Here is a 22,947-nt window from a genome sequence, read left to right as displayed (position 1 = left end):
AGGCAAAAAGAGGCCAGGTACCCTAACCCTAACCCTTGATGTGAGTGACGTCATGTTGGCCACCGTTAAGCCAGTCACATGACCTTTAAGGGCCCCCCCCCGGTCACATGGTAATCAAACCACTCCTGCCTGGTAACATGGCCGGCAAGCCACACCCACAAAATAAGCCCTGCCCACAGTGTGGTAGTAAATTTTTTTGCAGCCCTTCTGCCACCGATCCATAGAATGGGTCCCCAGTACTCCCACCTGCCCTAAGTTGGGACTCACCGCTGTCCAACTCGGAGACGTAACATTCTTCCACCAGGCCGGAGGGCGTGTGGACCTTGGCGTCGATCACGCCCCGGGCCCCGTTCAGCTGCACCGCGAAGGAAGCCGGTTGGTTCACCTTCAGACCCGTTTCCTGCGGGAAGCCAGAAGGCGGCACCCAGTCAGTTTCGCACAATTACCCAGGCCCCAACGTTCCTGCCAGGATACCGATAGTCCTCGACATGCGACCGTAATGAAGGCCCGGCGTTTCTGTCGCTAAGCGAGACGTTTGTGAAGTGAAGACATTGTGAAGTGAATTGGCCCAATTTTAGGACATTTATCTCTCTTTCTCCTTCTCTCTCTTTCTCCTTCTCTCTCTTTCTCCTTCTCTCTCTTTCTCCTTCTCTCTCTTTCTCCTTCTCTCTCTTTCTCCTTCTCTCTCTTTCTCCTTCTCTTTTTCCTTCTCCTCCATCGCTCCTCCTTCCTTCCCTTTCAGCTCTCATTTTTCTGCTCCTTCTCTCCCAACCTTTCCGCTCCTCCTCACCTTCTTCTTCCTCCTCTCCACAACCCCCCCTGTTTTTCTAACACTGATGATGTATTACGTATTAAGGAGTGTGCAGAGTAATCTCTTAGTAGTCGCAGATACACACACACCCAGAGGAAATATGGAGGTTTTGCAGATATCCATCTGATAGCTCAGAGATGCTAGTAAATAATTCAGTAATACAATTTAGATACATTCAATGTATAAAATATTATTTACTTTGGCAAATATCTCAGTTAAGAACAATCCTATTTATACACAATTCCATCAGTCAATAACTCTCAATACATATACAATACTATAAGCCTTACTTGTCCAGCTTATAAATATACACTGCTCAAAAACATAAAGGGAATACTTAACACAATACAACTCCAAGTGAATCAAACTTCTGTGAAATCAAACTGTCCATTTAGGCAGCAACACTGATTGACAATCAATTTCACCTGCTGTTATGCACATTCAACATTGTACAGAGCAAATTATTCAATGAGAACATTTCATTCATTCGGATCTAGGATGTGTTCTTTGAGTGTGGGATTTAGGATGTGTACTTTTATTTTTCTGAGCAGTATATTAAACCAGCATTTGAACACACAGTTCTAAATATAGCAGTCACACAGACAAACCACAAGTAGCAATGAATAGCAGAGAATAGCAGAGAGGAAGAGAGAGAGAGAATGAGAGAGAGGCTTCTAGCTCCCTCTTGTGGCCATCCATAACACTAGCTCTTAAAGCAATAGTGTTCCAATACATGTAAGCATGCATTGTTGGTTTATGTTATATATTGCCAAACTCAACTACTTATGTACACAGTGCAGTGTTTCCCAACTTTGGCAACTTGGAGATATTTGGACTTCAATTCCCAGAATCCCCCAGCCAGTGAATGCTGGCTGGGGAATTCTGGGAGTTGAAGTCCAAATATCTCCAAGTTGTCACTGACATAGTGCTAACATGATGTTACTTAGTTGGGTAATGAAACATCTGGAATAAAACCACCAAGCTGAGAGAGTATCAAGGACCCCACAGTCCTCTTCCTCCTCCTCCTCCTCTTCCTCCCACTACTAACACCCTGCTTTTCTAGCACTGATGGTATTACCTAGCTGGGTTATGAAACATCTGCAACAAAACCACCAAGTTCAGCCACTAATTTCCTCCTCCATCGCATACCTGGAGGCTGGTGACGGTCAGGCGTCGGGCATCATCCGAGAGGGAGGCCACAGGGACCACAAACGGACTGTCCGGGATCTGTTCGTCATTGAATTTGATGGAGACCTCGTAGTCACCTGCAGAGGAGACAAGAAGGAAGGAAGGAAGGAAGGAAGGAAGGAAGGAAGGAAGGAAGGAAGGAAGGAAGGAAGGAAGGAAGGAAGGAAGGAGATGCTTCTGAGTTTTCTGGACCAGCCTTGCTTGGACATTATTTCCAAATGATTGTTGGCAGCTGATTTTGCCCCTGGCTTGATTTCAGTGCCCCCAAATATCCTACCTGGTTCCTGGACCACGTACGACACTCCACAGGAACCGTCTTTCCGGTCCTCAAAGGCGATCTCGGCCTTGCTGGGCCCCTCCACCGCAATGGAGAGACCCCCAGCCCCGGCCTCCCGGGTCCAAATGCTGAATTCAGCTGGGAAGAGAGCAGGGAGTCAGCAGAGAACACGAGAGGGAGGGAAGATGGGTGGATATAGAGAGATGAGTAGAAGGAGGGAGGGAGGGTGGGAAGGAAGGAAGGAATTAAATAGGGAGGGAGGGAGAGATGGAAGAAGGAAGGAAAGGAAGAAGAAAAAAGAAAAAGAAAGAAAGAGAGGGAGGGAGGGAGGAGAAAGAGGGAAGGAGGAAAAGGGAGGGAGGGATGGATGAGACAAAGGGGGAGGGGAGAGAGGAAGGTGATTGAGAAGGAAGGAGAAAGAGAAGGAATAGAAATAAAGAGGGAGGGTGGAAGGGGAAAGAGGAAAGGAGGGAAGAGAAGGACAAGGAGGAAAAAAGAGGAGGGAGGAAGGAGACAAAGAAGGAGGGAGAGAGAGAGAAGAATGATTGGGAAGGAAGGAAGGAATGAGGAGGGAGGGAGGAAAGAAAAGAAGAGAAAAAGAGGGAGACAGGGAGGGAGAACAAAGAAGGAAGGATACAAGAAGGGAGGGAGGAAGAGAGGAAGGAAACTGGAAAGAAGGGAGGGAGGAAAGAAGGTAAGGAAGGAAGGAGATTGAGGAGAGAGGAAGGAAGGAAGGAAGGAAGGAAGGAAGGAAGGAAGGAAGGAAGGAAGGAAGGAAGGAAGGAAGATTGCTGGGTGGCAATTCCCCAACCAGAAAAGAAAGCTATTAATTAATTCACTCTAATAATGAACCTTTTTAACCTGCCAGCCCAATTGAGGGCAGAAGAAACCAGGGAATAAACCCTCCCGGTTCAGCTGTGGCATCTCTCCCTTCCTGCCACTGAGACTGGTGAAGGCGCATCAGAGGCAACCCACAGATCCAGCATCCTGAATCATGCTGCTCCATCAAAACCACCCAAGCATGCCGCTAGTCCTCAAGGAAGCCGAGATTTGGTTTGCTGGCCTTTTTCAGAGTCAAGTGGGTTTTTTTCCAATTCGATTCACAATTGGAGGTAAAAGAAAGGGGTTCAGAGCCACACTGGGCCGTGCGCCCAGCCGTGGAGGACACCTCCACCTTTACCTGGCACGCTGGCCACGCCCCTCTCCAGGCCTGGCCCGCCCGCTCGGACCTTGTGGGCGCCCCCTTCTCCCAATGGCCCCACTGTGAACTGGAAGGGACTTCCGGGCACGTGCTGTCCGCGGTATTTGACGTTGACTGTGTGGGAGCCCATCTCGTGCGGCACGAAGCGGACGGAGTAGGCGCTGTCTTCTCCCTCGATGATTTCCGCTTCGGACATCTTCCCCGAGGGACTAGTCACTTGAGCTGTCATGGCTTGGAGGCCGGCCTCTCCTGCAAGGGGGACAGAAAAGAACACCGGGCGCAGTCAGACCAGGGAATCTGGGTGGGGAAATCCAGCCCACCACAAAAGCCCCCCCCCCCTCCAGTAGTGGGTTGCTACCGGTACTGTGGTAGTAGGCACACCGGTAGCAAATGGTGCACTGCAGACACAGCTTCGGTTCTCTGGCATGCGCAGAAGCAAAAACACGCTGGCATGCGTGCACGTGAGAATGGAAGCTGCAGTAACGGCAACGCCTCCCTTCACCCCCCCTTCCTCCCCAGCCACCATTCCCCAGCTTGGGGAAAGTGGCCGTGCAGTTTCTTTTCAAAGAAAGAAATCGTGCTTCTAGTCCTCAAGAAGGCTGAAACATCAGGGCTTTTGTGGGGGGGGGGGATTCCCAACATTAGGTTGGGGGAGACTTTTTTTGGGGCTCACTTCTTGGGCCTCCCAAGTTTTGTCCTTCATTCCCATATTGAAATAATACACCTCAAACAATTTCCCGCAGGTGCCACACAAGAGCGCGAATTAAATAAATGTTAATAGAATTCACTCGCAATCATAAGACAATTTTTTTCCCTTGATTAAATACCTTTTGTTAAGGTGGTGGGGTTTTTTAGTCAGTGTTTAGTAAAAGTGACATTGTTTGGGACCGAGGGTGAAAAAACACAGCACTCCAAAAAAAAGCAGCATGCATAGAAGATCCCGAGTGCAAATTAGTAGAGTTGGATGGGACTTGGGCAGGAAACTCTAGAGTTGGGCAGGAAACTCTATACCATTCCATACTAATGGCGGTCCAGTCTTGTTGTTAAGAACCTCCAGTGATCGGGCACCCACATCCTCTGGTGGCAAGCAGTTCCACTGGCTAATTGTCATCCCTGCTATGGTGACATGACCCGTAATTTGTGACGGTTTTGCTGTTAAGGCAGCATTTGGCTTCCAATTTCTAGCGGGAACTACACCACAGGGAACATTGGCTTCATCCCGGTGGTGCTCACTTCACAACGGCTTCACTCAATTAACGACTGTCATGAAAAAATTCATCCAATTGTGTCCGGGGATGGGTCTTTTTTTTACAACTCTCATGGCTTAGAACCGAAATCACCAGGCTCACATAGGGTTGTATCTTGAGGACTAGCTGTATTTAAATGATAAACAATCTAGGGTTTTTTAAGCACTGGTGATATTTTAGTTTTGCCGTCGGATCGGGTAGAATTAGAATCCACTTTTGGGATCTGAATCCGTCTTTCTTAATCTTGGCAATTTTGAACAGGGTGGACTTCAACTCCCAGATTTCTAAAGCTGGGAGTTAAAGTCGGGAATTCTGGGGTTGAAGTGTGGAATTCTGGGGGTTGAAGTCAGGGACTCTGGGAGTTGACTTTGGGAATTCTGGGAGTTGAAGTTGGGAATTTTGGCAGTTGAGAATTCTGAGAGTTGAAATCGAGAATTCTGGGAGTTGAAGTTGGGGATTCTGGGGGTTGAGTTCTGGAATTCTCGGGGTTGAAGTTGGGAATTCTGGGAGTTAAAATCAGGAATTCTGGGAGTTAGGAATTCTGAGACTTGAATTTGGGGATTCTGGGAGTTGAAATCCACCCCAGTTAAACTTGACAAGGTATGGAAACATTATTCGGAACGGAGAGATAAAACGCTACCCAGGAGACAAAGTGAGGGGATTCTTCTCAGGTGGCTGTGACCCCTCAAATTAACCTACAGTGGGAAAGCCCCCCACCCCCCCCAGGCCAATTCAGCTCCTCTTCCTGCCCGAGTGAGGCTGCCATGCAAGTCACACACACACCGCCGTGTCCCCACGTGGGCGCGAGGCCGAGGGGCGCAAGCGAGCGAGCACACGGCACACCGGCAAGGCCCACGCACCCTCCTGGGTCCGGGCGATGCTGCCAAAGGAGCCGAGGCTCTCGCGGCCGAGGAACTCCCCGAAGACGTTGTGGAAGGGGTCCCCGCCCACTTGCGTGGACTCTTCCACCCGCACCTCGCGCTTGGTCTCCCCGCCGCGCGTCTTGCTGATCTCCGTCCGCTCGGTGCGTGTGTAAGTGTGGCTGCTGCGCGTGAAAGTGCGGGTCAGGCGCTCCTGGGCCGAGACCATCTGGAACCAGTTCCCTGTGCCGGCAGCCATGAAGGGGGAGAAGGAGGAAGGAGGAGGAAGAGGGGGGGGAGGAAGGAGGAGAAGGAGGAAGAAGCAGGAAAGAATAGGAGGAAGGAAGGGGAAGGAAGGGGAGGATAACAAGGAGGAGGAGGAGGAAGAGGGAAGAAGGAAAGGGGGAGAGGAGGAGGAAGGAGGAAGGAGAAGAAGAAAGAGGAAGAGAAGAAAGAAGGAAGGAGAAGGAGGAAGAAAGGAGGAGGAGGACAGAGGAGAACAAGATGGAGGAGGAAGAAGAAGGAGGAAGAAGGGAAGAGGAAGAGGAAAGAAGGAAAAAGGGGGAGAGGAAGAAGAAAGAGGAAGATAAGGAAGAGGAAGAAGGAGGGAGAAAGAGAAAGAAGAGGAAGAGAAGAAGGAAAGAGGAAGGAGAGAAAGAAGGGGAGGAGGAGGAGGAAGCCAGTTAGAAAGTGGGACACAGAGGTGGGTGGGGGGCAACCATGGACCACCAGGCCTTGAAAGGATTCCAGCCAGGGTGGAGAGCCGCCCGAAGGCCGCCAGCCTCCCCTGCCATAGTGCCAACCTCCGGAGACCCTTTACCTGGGATCTTGAGGTTGAGGTCGCATGTGCTGCCCACGGTGGCGATGGAGGGCGCCTGGCGCCGGCGAGTGATGCTCTCCTTCATCCGTCCCTCTCCGGTCACTTTCACAGTGAAGGGGCTTCCTGGAAGGGTCAGAGAGACTAGTGGTTAGCTCAACCGCCTGGAACATCCCATCCCAGGTGGCACCCAAAGGACCCAGAGTTGCCGCAGTCCTGGGGGATCCTGGGAGTTGAAGTCCACCCCTCTTTCAACTTACCTGGATTGAGAAACACTGACCTAATTGACCCCCACCTACTAATGGGTTGCTGCCCCCACTGGGGGGGGGGAGGTTTCAGTGGGGGTAGTAAGTTTATGCCCTATTTATTGAATACTTAATAGTTTTTTTATTCTCCTTCCTTCTCTCGTACCTTAGTACGATTCTTAATTACTTTTAAAATAGGAAATAATGAAAAAGTATGTTTTTACCCATAAACACTTTTACCATTTTAATCCTTATCTAGAACTGAACTTTTCATAGCACTTAAAGATAATTGAGCTACTTGCCTAATCTGTTATCATACTGAACCTTGTGGATTCAGTACAAAAACCTTCAAATGTGACTGTGCTCCTCAACAAATGATGCTGTCTATCATTTGTCCTCTTTGTGGCTGTTCAAATAATGGGTCTTCATCAACTGAAAAAGAGTCCAAGCACGTATTTGAAAACTTATCTTGGTTGGTAAGCCACTCCCACCCAGTCACATGACCTTTAAGCCACCCCTGGTCACATGATTGTCAAGCTACTCCCACCTGGTCACATGACCATCAAGCCACATCCACACAATAAGCCACACCCATAGTGTGGCAGTAAACGTTTTGGCCACCCATCATTGCCCCTGCCCCACATTTCCAACCTGAGAGCTAGAAACTTGAAAATTTGCTGAGGACAGACGGACAGACATGGGCGTTATATACCTGGTTTAATAGATTTATGTCATGTTTTTAGGATTCAGACATTATAAATAAGAATGTCTTTATTACTATTTTTTGGAAGAGTGAGGGATATTCCTGAAGTTTGATTATATAATACCAGTCTGCAAATATGAGATGGGCGATATCTTGGAAAGGCTAAAGAGGGTAGAAGAGGAAGTAGAAGGAGGAAGAGGTAGTGGAGGGGAGAAGGAGTAAGAAGGTAGGAGGAGGAGATGAAGCTAGAAGGAGGGGAGTAGAAAGAATAAGAAAAGAAGCAGGCTGGAATAGGCTGGAACAGATTAAGACGGAGATTCTTGAATAATGATAAGACTGTGTCTTGCGATGTGCTTTTTGTAACACTGGATGGTGGGCCAACAGGTGGTATATACATGTAATTTGTTTTGTGAAGGTGGAGAAAAAATAAAAAAAACTTTTTGGGGAAATAAAGACAGACAGACACCTACCTGGCACGTGTTTATCAGCAAACTTAATATTGATGATGTAATTTCCGGGCTCGGTAGGTGAGTAGGTAACTTTGCAAGTGCCATCTTCCACGTCTTCGCAATTGATGTCGACTTTGCTGGGGCCTTCGATGGAGAGGCCGAGACCCCCGTAGCCTGGAACCAATAACTCAGTTTATTCTCCCCGCAAGCTTTGAATGCCAGCTTGTTTTGAGCAGGAGCCACAGAATTTGGAGGTGGCAGTGAAAAGAGGAATTAGCCTAGCATCCCTACGTAGCCACAAACAAACTAAGTCTCCCTTGAATTCCACGGAGCCTTTTCTAATTACGAGGAGCTGCCGACTGTTGGTTGAGGGTAACAGAAGTAGTCCTTGACTTACAACCGGTTCAGTGGCTGTCCGAAGTTATGACAGCACTGAAAAAAAGGGGATGTGGCTAACTGACTTGTTTTTACAATGGTTGCCATGTTCGCCGATCTCCTTCTGCGACCTACTTGGCAAGCAAAGTCCACAGGGAAGCAAGATTCACTTAATGACCATCTTACTAAATGCTACAACCACAGTTGATTTACTTTACTCAATGGTAAGGAAGTTCTTACTATGGAACAGAGTCCAGTTAACCCCCTGTCTCACAGCGAGAAAAATCTGAGGCTCCATGGTCATCGGAAGTCAAGGACCTCCTATTTTTTACAAAATATAATTTTTTTAAAAAAAATTCCCCTTCAAACAATTTTATTTATTATTTATTTTATTTATTTATTATTTAGATTTGTATGCCGCCTCTCTCCGCAGACTCGGGGCAGCTCACAACAAGGCATAAACAAATCGTAACAAATACAAATAATTTAAATATTTAAAAAAGTTTAAAAGAGAACCCCAATATTCTAACAAACACACACACAAGCATACCATACATAAATGCAAAATATCTTCTAATTCCAGGACAATAAAATGCAGTATTTTGTTAGTAACTCTTATATAATCACCACCAAAAAAATCATAATCCCAAATTGTAAATTTCTCTATAAATCCTTTCTCCCTTACTGCAATTTTTTTTCTAATCTTGTCCTCCAGCAATCATGATTATCATGTATTACATTTCCTCATTAATGTTCCCTCAAATCTAGAATGACAAATAAGCAATATTTCTAACATTCTAATTAACATTCACTTTTACCCTTATATATATTACTACATGTCTATTTTTCTTCCTATGTATTTGTGTATTGGACGAATGAATGAATGAATGAATGAATAAATAAATAAGTGCCTCCCATCTCTCTTTACACATTTTACTTAAATCTAAAAAATCCTATATAGTCTATCTAATCATTAACATTAAAATACTAAAAAAGAAAAATAAAGAAGAAAAGCACAATTTCATTCATTTTTTTCAGTACACCATAAACCATCTGTTAATCACTAATTCCATTTTAATAACTTTTTCAAACGGTATCTGTACTTACATTCCAAACTTACTTATCAAATTCAACTTGCTTTATTAATATATTTCATTAAAGCTAATTAAGCCTGTTTTAATACAATCAACAAACCTAATGTTTAAGGGCCTCCTATATTAGCTCAATTTTCTTAACTCTGAACGCCCCGTCGCTGCCACCGAGTTGTATACTCCCTCGCGATAATTGTCACACAACCTCTTTTTTCCTCACCTGCAGTCCGGGTGTCGACAATGAATTCGGACATCTCAAAGGTGCGTCCTTCCACCAGCCCCTTGCCGGAGACTTTCACTTTGCTGGCGTCGCCGATTTCCGACTGGCCCACCATGATCTTAAAGGGGCTGTTGGTGACGTGCTTGCCGCTTTTCTTAACACTCACCACATGCTCCCCAACCTCCTTCGGGGTGAAGGAGATCCCTGAGGAGAGGCAGATGGGGAAATGAAGTGGGGGGGCACAACTGGCAGCCCTAAAATTTCACCAAAGCCAGGAGCTCTTTCCTCAAACTGCCCGGACTATAATAAGAACAACAGTAACAGAGTTGGAAGGGGCCGTTACGAGCACTATGTGCATAACAGTTGGATTTGGCAATATATAAACAAGCTTTAAGAGTTAGTGTTACAGAGGGCCACTAGAGGGAGCCAGAAGCCTGATTCTTTCTCTCTGTGTTTTTCTGCTCATTTTGTGCTGATTCATTGTGACTGCTGTAGTAAGAACTGTGCGTTCGATGATAGTCAGGGGTGGGCTGCTGCCCGGCCGGGGTTGGGGGGACGTAGTGGGGTAGCGAAAATGGAGCTCCACCCCAGAGCACCCAATTTGCACTGAAAGATGTTGAAAGAAAATGCAGGGCATCCTGCATAAGCTACACCCACAGAGTGGTAGTAAAACTTTTGGTAGCCCTCCACTGATGATAGCATATGTATTTGTAATATGTACAAGTAAGGCTTGAAGTATTGTTAATGTATTGAGAGTTACTGACTTATTTTGATTTTTAAAAAAATTAAAATTAAAATTTAATTTAAAAAAAAAGAATTATTGACTGATTTGACTGTAAGACTGGCTACGATATTTGCTAAAGTAAATACAGTAGTACCTCTAGATACGAGCTGCTCCACATGCGAGTATTCCGAGTTACGAGCTGAGACATGAGCAAAATTTCTGTTCGACACCCGAGCTCAAATTCGGGATATGAGCCGAACGTCCACTACGTGGCACAAGAATTCCATTTTTTCCAGTTATCTCAGCGTGAAAAGCAAAATCTAAATGCATTCGTTCGAGATATGAATTGATCGACATACGAGCTCGGCTCTGGCACGAATTAAACTCGTATGTCGAGGTACCACTGTACTATTTTATATGCTTTAATGTATCTGTCATAATGTATTTTTATGACTGAACCATTACTCATATCTCCTGACCATCCGCTGGATATCTGCTAGAATTCCACATTTCCTTTGCACATGTGCATCCTTGATAACTCATGGGTCACTCTGAATACTCCTGAACAGCACTCTTGAAGGTCTTCTAGTCCGACCCCCTGCTTGGGCAGGAAACCCTACACCACTTCAGACAAACGGTTATCGAACATCTTCTTCAAAACTTCCAGTGTTGGAGTATTCATAGCTTCTGGAGGCAAGCTGTCCCCTCCCTCCCTCCTCCCTCCCTGCAAACCCAACTCCCTTCTAGCATTGATAATATTACCTAGTTGGGTCATGAAAAGTCTGTGAAAAAACAGCCAAGCTCAGAGAGCACCAAGGACCTCACAGCCCTCCTCCTCTTCCCACCTTTCCTCTCTTTTTCCTTCTCTTTCTCCTTCTCCTCTAGTTCGCAAACCCCACTCCCTCTAGCATTGATAACATTCCCTAGCGTGGCAATGAAACATCTGCAAGAAAACTACCAAATTCAGAAAGCACCAAGAACTCCAACATTTCAATCCTGAGCTACAACTATTCTCCTCTATTATTGACTCTCTTTTTAGATATACGGGATGTAACCGCAGAACTCCAATGTCCACTAGGGGCAGCAAAGAGCCAGTGGTTGTTTCTTTGCTGGCTCTCTGCTGCCCTCCCAGCTGCCTTTCTGATTTTCAACAGCTTGTAAACTCTCTGTCCGCTACAATTTCAGTTCCTCTGCTCCCGGTTGTGTGTCTGTTCCATATTAGGTTAGCGGAAGTGGCAAAAGATGGCTCACCGATATGGCGGTTGGGCAGGCGCTTGAGCAAACAGGGCTCTTCGTTCCCAGATGGGGCCCGGATGCTGGCTGTCAAGAGGCTCAAATCGCTCTCGGTGATCTTCAGCGACACATCGGTGGAAGTGCCCACATTGAGCTGGGAGGTGCGCATGGAATCGTCCCCTAGGCCAGAAAAGTGGGGAGAGAGAAGCCATCAGGGTTGGGGTTCAAGACATGTCTTAAGTATTTGAATGAATGACTTTTCCCAGTCAGAATGACAGAATTGGAAAGGGACCTTAGAGGTCTTCTAGTTCAGCCCCCCGCTCAGGCGGGAAACCCTATACCAGGGCTCTCCAATCTCGGCGACTTTAAGATTTGTGGATTTCAACTCCCAGAATTCTGGGAGTTGAAGTCCACAGGTCTTAAAGTGGCCGAGATTGGGGATCCCTACCCTATACCATTCCAGACAAATGGTTGTCCAATCTCTTCTTTAAAACTTCCAGCGTTGGAGCACTTACAACGTCTGAAGGCAAGCCGTTCAAGTGATTGGTTGTTCTAACTGTTGAGAAATTGCTCCTTAGTTTCTAGATTGTGTTAGTACTATGCACAATCAGTTGAGTTGGCAATATATAAACAAGCTGAGTGTTTGTTTGCATTGAAGTACTATGGCTTTAAGAGGTAGTGTTGCAAATTGCCATAAGAGGGAGCCAGAAAGCATGATTCTCTCTCTCTCTCTCTCCTTTCTCTGTTCATTCTGCTGATTCACTGTGGCTGATGTAGTAAAATCTCTGTGTTTGATGATAGTATGATGTATTTGTAAGTAAAATAAAATAATACAATGTGCATCAAAATTAAATTAAATTAAATTAATTACAAAAGTAGTTGAGGTGGGGGGGGAGAGAGAGCAGAAGGCCCACCTGTGATCTTCGCAGTGAAGGGGCTGCCAGGAATGTGCTTGTCATCAAAGCGGACAATAATGTTGTAGTCGCCGGGAGCCGTGGGCAAGTAAGAAACGGTACAGGTGCCATCTTTATTGTCCTTACAGGTGATTTCGGCCTTTGACGGGCCCTCCACGGCCAGGGACAGACCTCCTGCGGGGAGGAGGAGAGGCTGGTTAGCTTCAAGAGGGAAAGTTTAGTCTCAGGGTGAGAGCAATGTTGGTCCTTTCCAGCTTTCGTGATGTTGGAGAGTAGCCATCATGTGTGATGGGAGAGGTCAAGTAGGGAATTACCATAAACAGCACACTTCAACACACTCTCTGACCACGTTTTTCACACAGTACAGGAGACTCACCTTCGCCGGCATCCTTGGTGACAATGGTAAAGGTGGCGGGTTTGTTGACCATGCCGTGGCTCAACCCAGGTCCATAGGCACTAACGTGGCGGGCGTTGAGAGCGTCCACGTAAAATTGGAGGGGGCTCCCTGGTTGGGAAGGAAAAAAAGCAATGGATTCAGGGGCCCATAATCCTGTGCAGGCAGGGAACGAGGAGGGAAATCATCTAATCTTTCTGAAAGTCCTAGTCATGGAAGGGCGCTTAGAGGTCATTTTGTCTGGCCCCCCCGATCTGGGTAGGACCTGGTAGAGTAGCTCCAGCAAAATGGCAATTCGCATTTCCACTTAAAAAGGATCTGATTCCTATTTTGTTTAACAAACTGTAGTTTAAGAAAGTGGGTTTAGCATAAGCTGTGTGCACCCAGACGTGATGTGTTTTCATTCTTCTGGCTGGTGTTTCTCGCCCCGAGTCTTCGGAGAGGGGCGGCATACAAGTCCAACTAATAAATAAATGTGGTAAGTGGGCTTCGACTCACAGAATTGCCCAGTCAGCTCAACGAGTTGATTTAATTTAATTTAATTTTTTAGTTTAATTTAATTTTTTTAATTTAATGTAATTTTTTAATTTAATGTAATTTTTTAATTTAATGTAATTTTTTAATTTAATTTAATTTTTTAATTTAATTTAATTTTTTAATTTAATTTAATTTTTTAATTTAATTTAATTTTTTAATTTAATTTAATTTTTTAATTTAATTTGATTTTTTAATTACCTTCTATGCCGCCGAATCCCAGTGGGATTCAGGGCATCTTACCACAACAAATAACAAAAAGTCAAATATTAGTTAATAAAAGCTGCAAAACTCCATTTAAAAACCCTAACGAACTATTCCATCAGATTAACAGATTAAGGGAGTTAGAAGGGACATTGTAGGTCATCTAGTCCAACCCACTGTCCAAACAGGAGACCTTACACCAGTCCAGTCTCTCTTCTTGAAAGCTTCCAGGAAACTTCTGTTCCATCAGTTTGTTCTCATTGTCACAAATTCTTCCTTATTTCCAGGTTGAATCTCTCCTAGGTCAGTTTCCATCCATTATTCCTTGTCTGGCCTTCTAGTGTTTTGGAGAATGGCCTGGCCCCCTCCTCTCTGTGGCAGCCCCTCAAATATTGGAAGGCTGCTATCGTGTCTCCCCTGGTCCTTCTTTCATTAAACTAGCCGTGCCCAGTTCCTGCAACCGTTCTTCATATATTTTACCTTTCAGTCCCCTAATCGTCTTGGTTGCTCTTCTCTGCCCTCTTTCTAAACATCTTTTTTATAGTGTGGCGACCAAACGTGGGTGTAGTACTCTAGTTGTGGATTTACTAAGGCTTTATAGAGTGGTATTATTCCCTCCCATGATCTAGAGCCGGAGTGGTGCAGTGGTAAGAGTGCAGAACTACGGGCTAGTTTAGCTAACTGCTAGCTCTACTTCAGCAGTTCAAATCTCACCACCGGCTCAAGGTTGACTCAGCCTTCCTTCCTTCCTTCTGAGGTGGGTCAAATGAGGACCCAGATTGTTGGGGGCAAGAGGCTGAGTCTGTAAAACTGCTTAGAGAGGGATGGAAAGGCACTATGAAGTGGTATATAAGTCTAAGTGCTATTACTATTCCTTCCTCCGTCCCTCTCTCCCTCCCTCCCTCCATTCCTTCCTTCCCCAGTGGTTAGAATGCAGTATTGCAACCAGACTCTGCCCACTGCCAGCAGTTCGATCCTGACCGGCTCAAGGTCAACTCAGCCTTCCCTCCTTCCGAGGTGGGTCAAATGTGGACCCAGATTGTTGGGGGCAAGAGGCTGATTCTGTAAAACTGCTTAGAGAGGGATGGAAAAGCACTGTGAAGTGGTATATAAATCTACTATTCCTCCCCCCCTCCCTCCCTTCCTTCCTTGGTAGTAAAATGAAGACACAGATTGTGGGGGGCAGGAGGCTGATTCTTTAAACCGCTTTGAAAAGGCTGTAAAAACACTGCGAAGCGCTATATAAGTCTAAATGCTATTGCTATTGATTGTATCCCCCTGTTAATGCAATTTAGGGTTGCATTGGCCCTTTTGGGCTAGCACCACACTGTTGGCTTAACAACTTTAAGATGGGTGGACTTCAACTCCCAGAGTTCCCAGCCAGCTGCTTACTGCCCCCAGGAATCAATTTGACTCTGTTCGCTCTGCGTTTCTCACCTGGAATGTGGTTGCCATCATATTTGATGTCCATCTCATGCAGCCCCTTCTCGGTGGGGGCGTATTTCACGGTCACCGTCCCGTTCTTATTGTCGGTGATGTGTGGACGTGCCGTCTTGCCTGAAGGCATCCTGACCTCACCTGCAGGAAGAAAACAGGCTGGTGGGACCACGGTAACTCCCACCCGTAAGAATGGGACTTGCCAGGAGTGGGAAAACCTCTCCAAACTATAATTCCCAGAAGCCCAGCCTGGCTAACAGTCATGGACCCTGGGAGTTGTAGTTCAGTAATGTTTCCCACTTCTGAGACAAGAATGGGACTAGCCAGATGTGGGAAGCCTCCCCAAACTACAACTCCCAGCCTCCCAGTCTGAACAACAGTGAAGGATCCTGGGAGTTGTAGTTCAGTAACATTGTCCACTTCTGGACTGACTCCAACCTGTCTAAAGTCGAAGCAGGGCTGATGAACAGCAATTGGGAGGCTGCAGGTGGGAGGGAGGAGCTAAACCTAGGCGGGGCTAGAGGTGGGTGGGGCTAACAAGATTTACCTTGCTGTCTGCTTCCGGCTGCCCCACCTTTTCTCCCCCCAAATGGAGTCAGCTCAAAAAGACCCTGCGGCCACAAGCTCGCCCCCAACCCTAGCCCTGGGTCCATAATTCCCAGAGATTTGTTTTCAAGAAAATAATTTCCTTGAGATGCTCTGTATTCCAAATGCATCATGGGAAAGAACGGAACAGCGGAATGCAGGTTTTCAACTGCCATATTGTGTGATCCCAGAATGCAGTTGTGAGAGGAGTGTAGGATGGGGGGAATTCACAAACTCCACCCCCAAGGACGCAAAGGTAGACTGCCCCTGGGTTTGGAGGTTCTACTGAGCTGCCCTAGCAAACAACCACGGATCAAAGCTTCCAAACTCCTTGTTTTCTCTCTCTCTCCATCTCTGTTTTGGCTCACCCAGCCCATCTCTCTCTCTTTTTTCCTTTTGGGATTATTGATTTAATCTCTGAAACTGAATTTGCCTTTCATCGTTTATTTCGTTTTAATCTGGCCACCAAATGATTCAAACAGCCCATCGCCTGTTCTGCCGGCGTATTTCAACTGCCCGTAATTACAGGGTAATTAGTCCAGGAAGACACACACCACACGATAAAAGGAAAACCCAAAAGTTTTTATAAACAGAAAAACAGAAACAGCTCCCTTTTTAAATGTCAAAGGGATTTTCTGGTACACACAAGGCACAGGTTAAATGCAGTCCAATTGCTCACCCAATAACTGGGAAATTGAGTCCAATTCTAAAATCCAGAGAGTCCACACACAATCTTGAACAGCACAAAAACCACGATCTTGACAAAACAATGAATCAGATAAACTGCCATGAGGCTAAAACACCAGGCTGAACTTTTATCTGTAGCACTAATTCCAGCAGCCCCACCCAACCACAGGTGGCCTCATTTTCTCTTGTAATAATCCTTCAGTTGTTGTCTCCTATGCATCACTCTATGCATGCGTGGATGTGTCATTAATTCTTGTTCAGAATCCAAGGATGATACAGATGATTGATCTCCTCCTGGGCTGTCTGCCAAACTCTCCTCTTCCCTGTCACTCACGCTTCCTTGGTCAGAGGAGGCTTTGTCGGCAGATTCCATCGGGAGCAAAACAGGCCTGCGGCATGTGGATGTCTCCCCCACATCCACCTCCACATTCCTTGGGGCAGGAGTTGGGCCAGAGCTAACCACAACATCGCCTATAGAGGGGGCTTTGTACTGTGTGCGAGCCAAATAGAAAAACCTTTTTAAAAAGCAGTATATGCTGCATAAACTTCCTAGCTGTACCCAGCCATTCATTGCTGTGGCTCAGCCTGGTTTGTCTGATTTGCCAACTCTAGGACATGCAACATACAATAGTCCATGTGAGAAGGAACCTGTGTGTAGATGTTATAGGTTCTATCATATCTCAAGACCTAAAATGGTCACCTAGCATCAAAAACGTCATCAAAAAAGTTCAACAAAGAACGTTCTTTCTACACCAACTAAAGAAGTTCAAACTGCCCCAGGAGCTGCTGATCCAGTTCTACAGAGGAATCACTGAGTCTGCCCTCTGCACCTCTGTAACTGTCTGGTTCGGTTCTGCAACCCAACAGGACCGACACAGACTTCAGAGGAGAATCAGAACTGCAGAACAAAACAATTGCTGCCAACCGGCCTTCCATTGAGGACCTGTAGACTGCACGAGTCAAAAAGAGGGCGGGGAAATATTGACTGACCCCTCGCATCCTGGACACAAACTGTTTCAACTCCTACCCTCAAAATGTTGCTACAGAGCACTGCACACCAAGACAACTAGACACAGTTTTTTTCCCAAATTCCATCACTCTGCTAAACATAATTCCCTCAACACTATCAAACTATTTACTAAGTCTGCACTACTATTGCTACTAATATTTTCTCATCATTCCTATCACCCATCTCCTCTCACTTATGACTGTATGACTGTAACTTGTTGCTTGTATTCTATTCTAAATAAATAAAATTTAATTAAAATATAATATAATATAATATAATATAATATAATATAATATAATATAATATAATATAATATAATATAATATAATATAATATAATATAATATTGACACCTCTTTAGTTCCGGATAGAATAAGATTGCATGACATGGTATGATTGTATTATGGGATTTTAAACTGTTTTTATATTATTTTTTATTGTTGTAAGATGCCCAGAGTCCTTCAGGAGTGAGCAGCGTACAAATTTAATTAAAAATAAAATAAAATAAAACAAAACAAAATAATAAAATTAAATTAAATTAAAAATAAAAATAAAAATAAATAAAAAATAAAAATAATAAAATAATAAAATAATAATAAAATAATAAAAATAAATAAATAAATAATAAATAAATAAAGATAAAGATAAAAATAAAAATAAAATATGGGAGTCACTACCAGTGAACGAACGGTCGTAACTCGAGGCCTAGCCGTAATACAGAAACTCAGAAGCGATTCCAAAACGATGTAACTCGGGGGCCCCTACCCCCCACTCCAAAAAGTCAAGTCTGCGCTTCCAGGCCATGATCCCCCCCTTCCCATACACCCCAATCCCCAGACAGACAGACGGACAGACAGACAGTCTACCTGTAATCTCTCCCTTCTGCACGGCGAAGGGGATGACCAGGTTGAAGGGCCGCAGCATGGCGTCCACGCTCTCCGGTGGGGCGACGGGCTCATCCATGGCCTGGCGTGGAGGGGGAGAGAGGAAACGGGGGTGGGGGCAGAAAGAGAGACTAAGTCCAGGTAGAGAAGGAGGAGGGGCTGAGAAAGAGAGGAAAGAGCACCCCGAGACGAGACAAATGGAAAAAAGAACGATTTGGAAAACAAAACCGTCTTGGGGGGTACGTAGAGGCTGGAAGCGACAGAGCTGTAAGGAAAGACCAACGGCACCCCCTCCACCCCACCCCCAAAAGAGAAGAGCCCAGGATACACTGAAGGGAATTCAGTGGGGGCAGCAATTTCTGGAGAAATTGTGTCCAATCTACTTCTTGAAAACCTCCAGCGATGAAACTCCCACAAGTTGACTATCGCCTGGACTATTGCAACAGGCTCTACATGGGGCTGCCCTGGAAGAGTGTTGGGCGACTACAGCTGGTTCAAAATGCAACCACGCGAGCCGTAGTAGGGGCACCAAGATGCACCCACATAACTCCAACTCTCTGTGAGCTGCATTGGCTCCCAATTGGTCTCCGGATCAAATTCAAGGTGTTGGTTATCACCTTTAAAGTTCTACATGGCTTAGGACCAGACTACTTACGGGACCATCTACTACCTCATACTTCCCTGTGGGCAATAAGGGCCCACAGAGTTGGCCTTCCCCAGCTCCCGTCCACCAAGCAATGTTGGTTGGTAGGGCCACGGGGGAGGGCCTTCTCTGTGGCAGCTCCATTGCTTTGGAACCAACTGCCCCCAGAGATCCGCACTATCCCTACCCTACCGGCCTTTCGGAAAGCAGTTAAGATCTGGCTTTTCCAGCGGGCCTAGGACTAGGAATGACTCAGTGTATGAATGTTATTAGAAGGTTATTAATAGTTTTCATAGTTTATTCTGATTTTATTTTGATATTGTAACTTTTGTATTGTTTTAAATGTTGTTAGCCGCCCAGAGTTCACTGGAATTGGGCAGCATACAAGTCATGTTAAATAAAATAAAATAAAAAAGTGCTGGTGGCAACTCGTTCCTCTTGTGAATTGTCCTCACTGTTAGGAAGTTTCTCCTAAGTTCTAGGTGGCTTCTCTCCTTGATCAGTTTCCATCTGTTGCTTCTTGTCCTGTCTTCAGGGGCTTTGGAGAATAGGTTGGTTCCACCACCACCCCTCTTCATGTGGCAGCCCCTCAAATACTGGAAGACTGCTATTATTTCATGCTCTCAGGCCCTCTGGGAAGGATGGAAAGGGAAGAAGCAAACAAATGTCTCAGAAAACCCAAGGTCGGAACTTGGCCTCAGCCAGGGCTATCTGCAGGAGGTGTCCAACAGAAGATGGCGGCTGAAAGAGCACAACCAAATCTGTCTGTGTGGCCCATCCAAAGTTGGGAGAGCTTCAACTGCACATCGTGATCACCTTCTCGATTCCTTCTGCCGCAAACTGAGGACCCAAAGGAGGGCTGCTAAGGTACATCGGTGACATGTGCTCGCCCCCATGGCTCCGAGTGCTAGCAGAGTCCAGTGCAATTATGCTACTGCACCTGGGCAGGTAGCGAAATAGCATGCGGACACACAGGTGACTCAGCCTGGTTTGTCTGATTTACCAACTCCAGAACATGCAACATATAATTGACCATGTGAGAAGGAATCCGTGTGTAGATGTTCCATGTTCTATCGTATCTCAAGACCTAAAATGGTCAGCTAACATCAAAGACATCATTAAAAAGGCTCAAGAGAGAATGTTCTTTCTGCGCCAACTCAGGAAGCTCAAACTGCCCAAGGAGCTGCTGATCCTTAGCATTCCACAGCGCACCTGCAGGGGCATAATTGCGCTAGCACTCAGAGCCACAGGGCCGAGTACAGGTCACTGTTCCACCTTAGCAGCCCACCACTGTGAGAACCCTCTTGGCATTGGGGGCAAAGGGGGGACCCTCCTTTCCAGGACAGAAAGAGAGAGAGTGAGAGAGGAGAGAAAGGCGAGCGAGGGAAACGGTCCTGGTACCCAGTGCGGAGGGAAGCCACCAGGGTGGTGCACCGGGAAGGGCTGGCGGAGTTGGTTGGATTCACAGGGCTCCTCCACCTGAGAAATGGAGTCACAGGCCTGCCGGGAAGCAAGGGAGACGTCAGAGGAGGGTCCTTCGTGCGTCACAAGAACCCTCTTCCACCCCACAACCTCGCCGCATCCGGTGGTTGGTGGGATAGAGCTGAACCAGTGTGGGATGGCCACCAAACTCAACCAGATGAGTCCTCCCTGAGCTTGGTGGCTTTCCTGCAGACCCTTCGTGACCCAACTCATTATCAGAAGCCTTCTAGCTCTCCGTCCTGGCACTGATGATGTTACCTACTTGGGTCACGAAAGGTCTGCAGGAAAACAACTAAGCTCAGAGAGCATGAATTGTCCTCCTTCTCCTTCTCCACAAAACCCGCTCCCTTCTACTACTGATAACATTATCTAGTTGGGTCATAAAACATCTGCAAGGAAACCACGAAGCCCATGGAGCCCCTAGTTTAATCAGGAGCTCCACATTTCTATTGATTGCCTGATGATCTTTAAAAAAGGGTGCCTTTGCTTGTGTCCCTTTACCCCATGGATGGTAGTAGTAGTAGTAGTAGTAGTAGTAGTAGTAGTAGTAGTAGTAGTAAATTTCATTTGATGTATATTATTGTTTTTTTGTGAAAATAACAATACTAACAACAACAACAGAGCTGGAAGGGACCTTGAGATCCTCTACTCCAACCCCCTGCTTAGGCAGGAAACCCTACACTACTTCAGACAGATGGTTGTCCAACATATTCCTTAAAACCTCTAGTACTGGAGCATTCACAACTTCTGGAGGAAAACTGTTCCACTGGCTAATTGTTCTCACTGTCGGCAAATTCCTCCTTAGTTCTAAATTGCTTCTCTCCTAGTTTAGTTTCCAGCCATTGCTTCTTGTTCTGCCCTCATGTGCTTTGGAGAATAGCTTGACTCCCTCTTCTTTGTGGCAACCCCTGAGATATTGGAAGTCTGCTATCCTGCCCTGGTCCTTCTTTTCATTAAACTAGCCCTGCCCAGTTCCTGCAATTGTTCTTCATATGTTTTAGCCTCCAGTCCCCTCATCCTCTTTGTTGCTCTTCTCTACCCTCTTTCAAGAGTCTCCACATCCTTTTTTACACCGTTGTATTCTGTCTGGGCACACCCTGTACTCACCACCACATGAAAGGGACTGTTGGGGATCTGCTCGCCTCCGAAACGGATGGTGATGACGTATTTGCCGGGCTCGGGAGCTGTGTAATAGATGTCGAAGGTCCCATCGTGGTTCTCCACCACATCGACATCCAGCTCAGCCCCGTCGGGCGTGGAGACTTTGCATGTCACTTTGCCCTTCCCAGCTGCCTTGGCGTCCACCGTGATCACCGTCTCCTCTCCAATCTGGATGGTGGGACCAAGGCACGCCCCTAGAGAGAAATGAAGAGAAGGGTGGCAGCCAAGCCCAGAGGCCACAGTCTACAGGTGAAGATCCCATTGCAGAGACCTCTTACTAAAAGGGCCGTGCATAAGTGCCCTAGAGTGCCTTCCATCCCCTGTCCTATTGCTCTCCTATATCTCCTATACATTTCTTCTATTCCTATATATCTTCTTCTATTCTTTCATTGATATATTCATTCATTCATTCATTCGATTTTTATGCCACCCTTTTCCGTAGACTCAGGGCGGCTTACAACATGTTAGCAATAACACTTTTTAACAGAGCCAGCCTATTGCCCCCTCAATCCGGGTCCTCATTTTACCCACCTCGGAAGGATGGGAGGCTGAGTCAACCTTGAGCCAGTGATGAGATTTGAACCACTGACCTACAGATCTACAGTCAGCTTCAGTGGCCTGCAGTACAGCACTCTACCTGCTGCGCCACCCCGGCTCATATTTTATTCCTATATCTTCTATTCTTTCTTAGATATAGCGTATATCCTCTATAACCTTCATTATGTATTTTACTATGTGTATACCCACTAAAACCGTCATTGTGTAATGGACAAAATCAATCAATCAATAAAAGCCTATTGTCTCTTTTGGAACCCATCCTTTGCAAACAGAACCTCCTGGACCTCTTTGTTCCCAATCTCCAAAACATCAGGGAACCCGATGGGGTAACGTGGCCATGACAACGTTCTTGCAGTCCACGTCAAAGCTTACCTAGTCCGTGGCCTCCGATGGACACTGGAGACAGAGAGACAGGAAGAGACATGAGCATCCATGTTCGGGAAACACTCTCGCCCCCAACAAAGTGCCCCCTCCAGGTAGGAAGAAGAGCCACCACCTACCTGTCACCAGGCACTTGCTGGCATCTCCAGCGGGCAATGCGTGGATGCGGAAAGGCGAGTAGGGGATTTCATCGCCGCCGTATTTGATGGTGATGGTGTAGCGGCCCGTCATGTCTGGAACGTAGGAGACTGTGTAGGTCCCATCTCGGTTGTCCCGAATGTTGGCCTTCTTGGGTTTGCCCTCGGGGTCCTGGGGGATGGGGGGAGAAAGAGAGGCAGGGGGTCTGGTCAAAGGTCAACCTATAATGGAACGCGAGAATGATCTTGGAAAGTGAGCTGGGGGGAGGAGGAGGAGAAGACAAAGCCTAGAACTGATCAGAGAAAAGGAAGCCGAGCCCTCGACTGTACAACGGACAGAGAAAGAAATGTAGAAATAATCCATCCTAATTATAGGGTTGGAAGAGACCTTGTAGGTCATCTGGTCCAACCCCTATCCAAGTAGAAGACCCCACACCATTTCGGACAAATGACAGTCCAATCTCTTCTTGAAAACCTCCAGAAGCTCCCAAAACTTC

At 46.3% G+C, this 22,947-nt stretch overlaps 1 protein-coding gene across 3 annotated transcripts in view; it reads right to left on the bottom strand.

The window, feature by feature from the left end:
• Positions 1–22,947, bottom strand: part of FLNC (filamin C) — an 89,077-nt gene that overhangs the window by 5,155 nt on the left and 60,975 nt on the right. The window contains exons 28-44 of one of the 3 annotated variants that reach the window (XM_070754510.1): positions 22,433–22,622; positions 22,305–22,328; positions 21,321–21,568; positions 20,133–20,231; positions 18,071–18,170; positions 14,925–15,065; positions 12,732–12,860; positions 12,356–12,529; positions 11,460–11,621; positions 9,485–9,688; positions 7,820–7,972; positions 6,405–6,527; positions 5,585–5,827; positions 3,457–3,726; positions 2,277–2,414; positions 1,961–2,076; positions 268–400 (exon numbers count right to left, since the gene is read on the bottom strand). In XM_070754510.1, coding sequence (XP_070610611.1) covers positions 268–400; positions 1,961–2,076; positions 2,277–2,414; positions 3,457–3,726; positions 5,585–5,827; positions 6,405–6,527; positions 7,820–7,972; positions 9,485–9,688; positions 11,460–11,621; positions 12,356–12,529; positions 12,732–12,860; positions 14,925–15,065; positions 18,071–18,170; positions 20,133–20,231; positions 21,321–21,568; positions 22,305–22,328; positions 22,433–22,622 — 2,647 coding nt within the window. The remainder of the gene's footprint in view (positions 1–267; positions 401–1,960; positions 2,077–2,276; positions 2,415–3,456; positions 3,727–5,584; positions 5,828–6,404; positions 6,528–7,819; positions 7,973–9,484; positions 9,689–11,459; positions 11,622–12,355; positions 12,530–12,731; positions 12,861–14,924; positions 15,066–18,070; positions 18,171–20,132; positions 20,232–21,320; positions 21,569–22,304; positions 22,329–22,432; positions 22,623–22,947) is intronic. The other 2 variants (XM_070754512.1, XM_070754511.1) reach the window with 2 other exon arrangements.

The sequence above is a fragment of the Erythrolamprus reginae genome, chromosome 6 (genome assembly GCF_031021105.1).
Source record: "Erythrolamprus reginae isolate rEryReg1 chromosome 6, rEryReg1.hap1, whole genome shotgun sequence".
NCBI classification, from domain to species: domain Eukaryota; kingdom Metazoa; phylum Chordata; class Lepidosauria; order Squamata; family Dipsadidae; genus Erythrolamprus; species Erythrolamprus reginae.
This window is presented reverse-complemented; position numbering and strand designations above follow the sequence as displayed.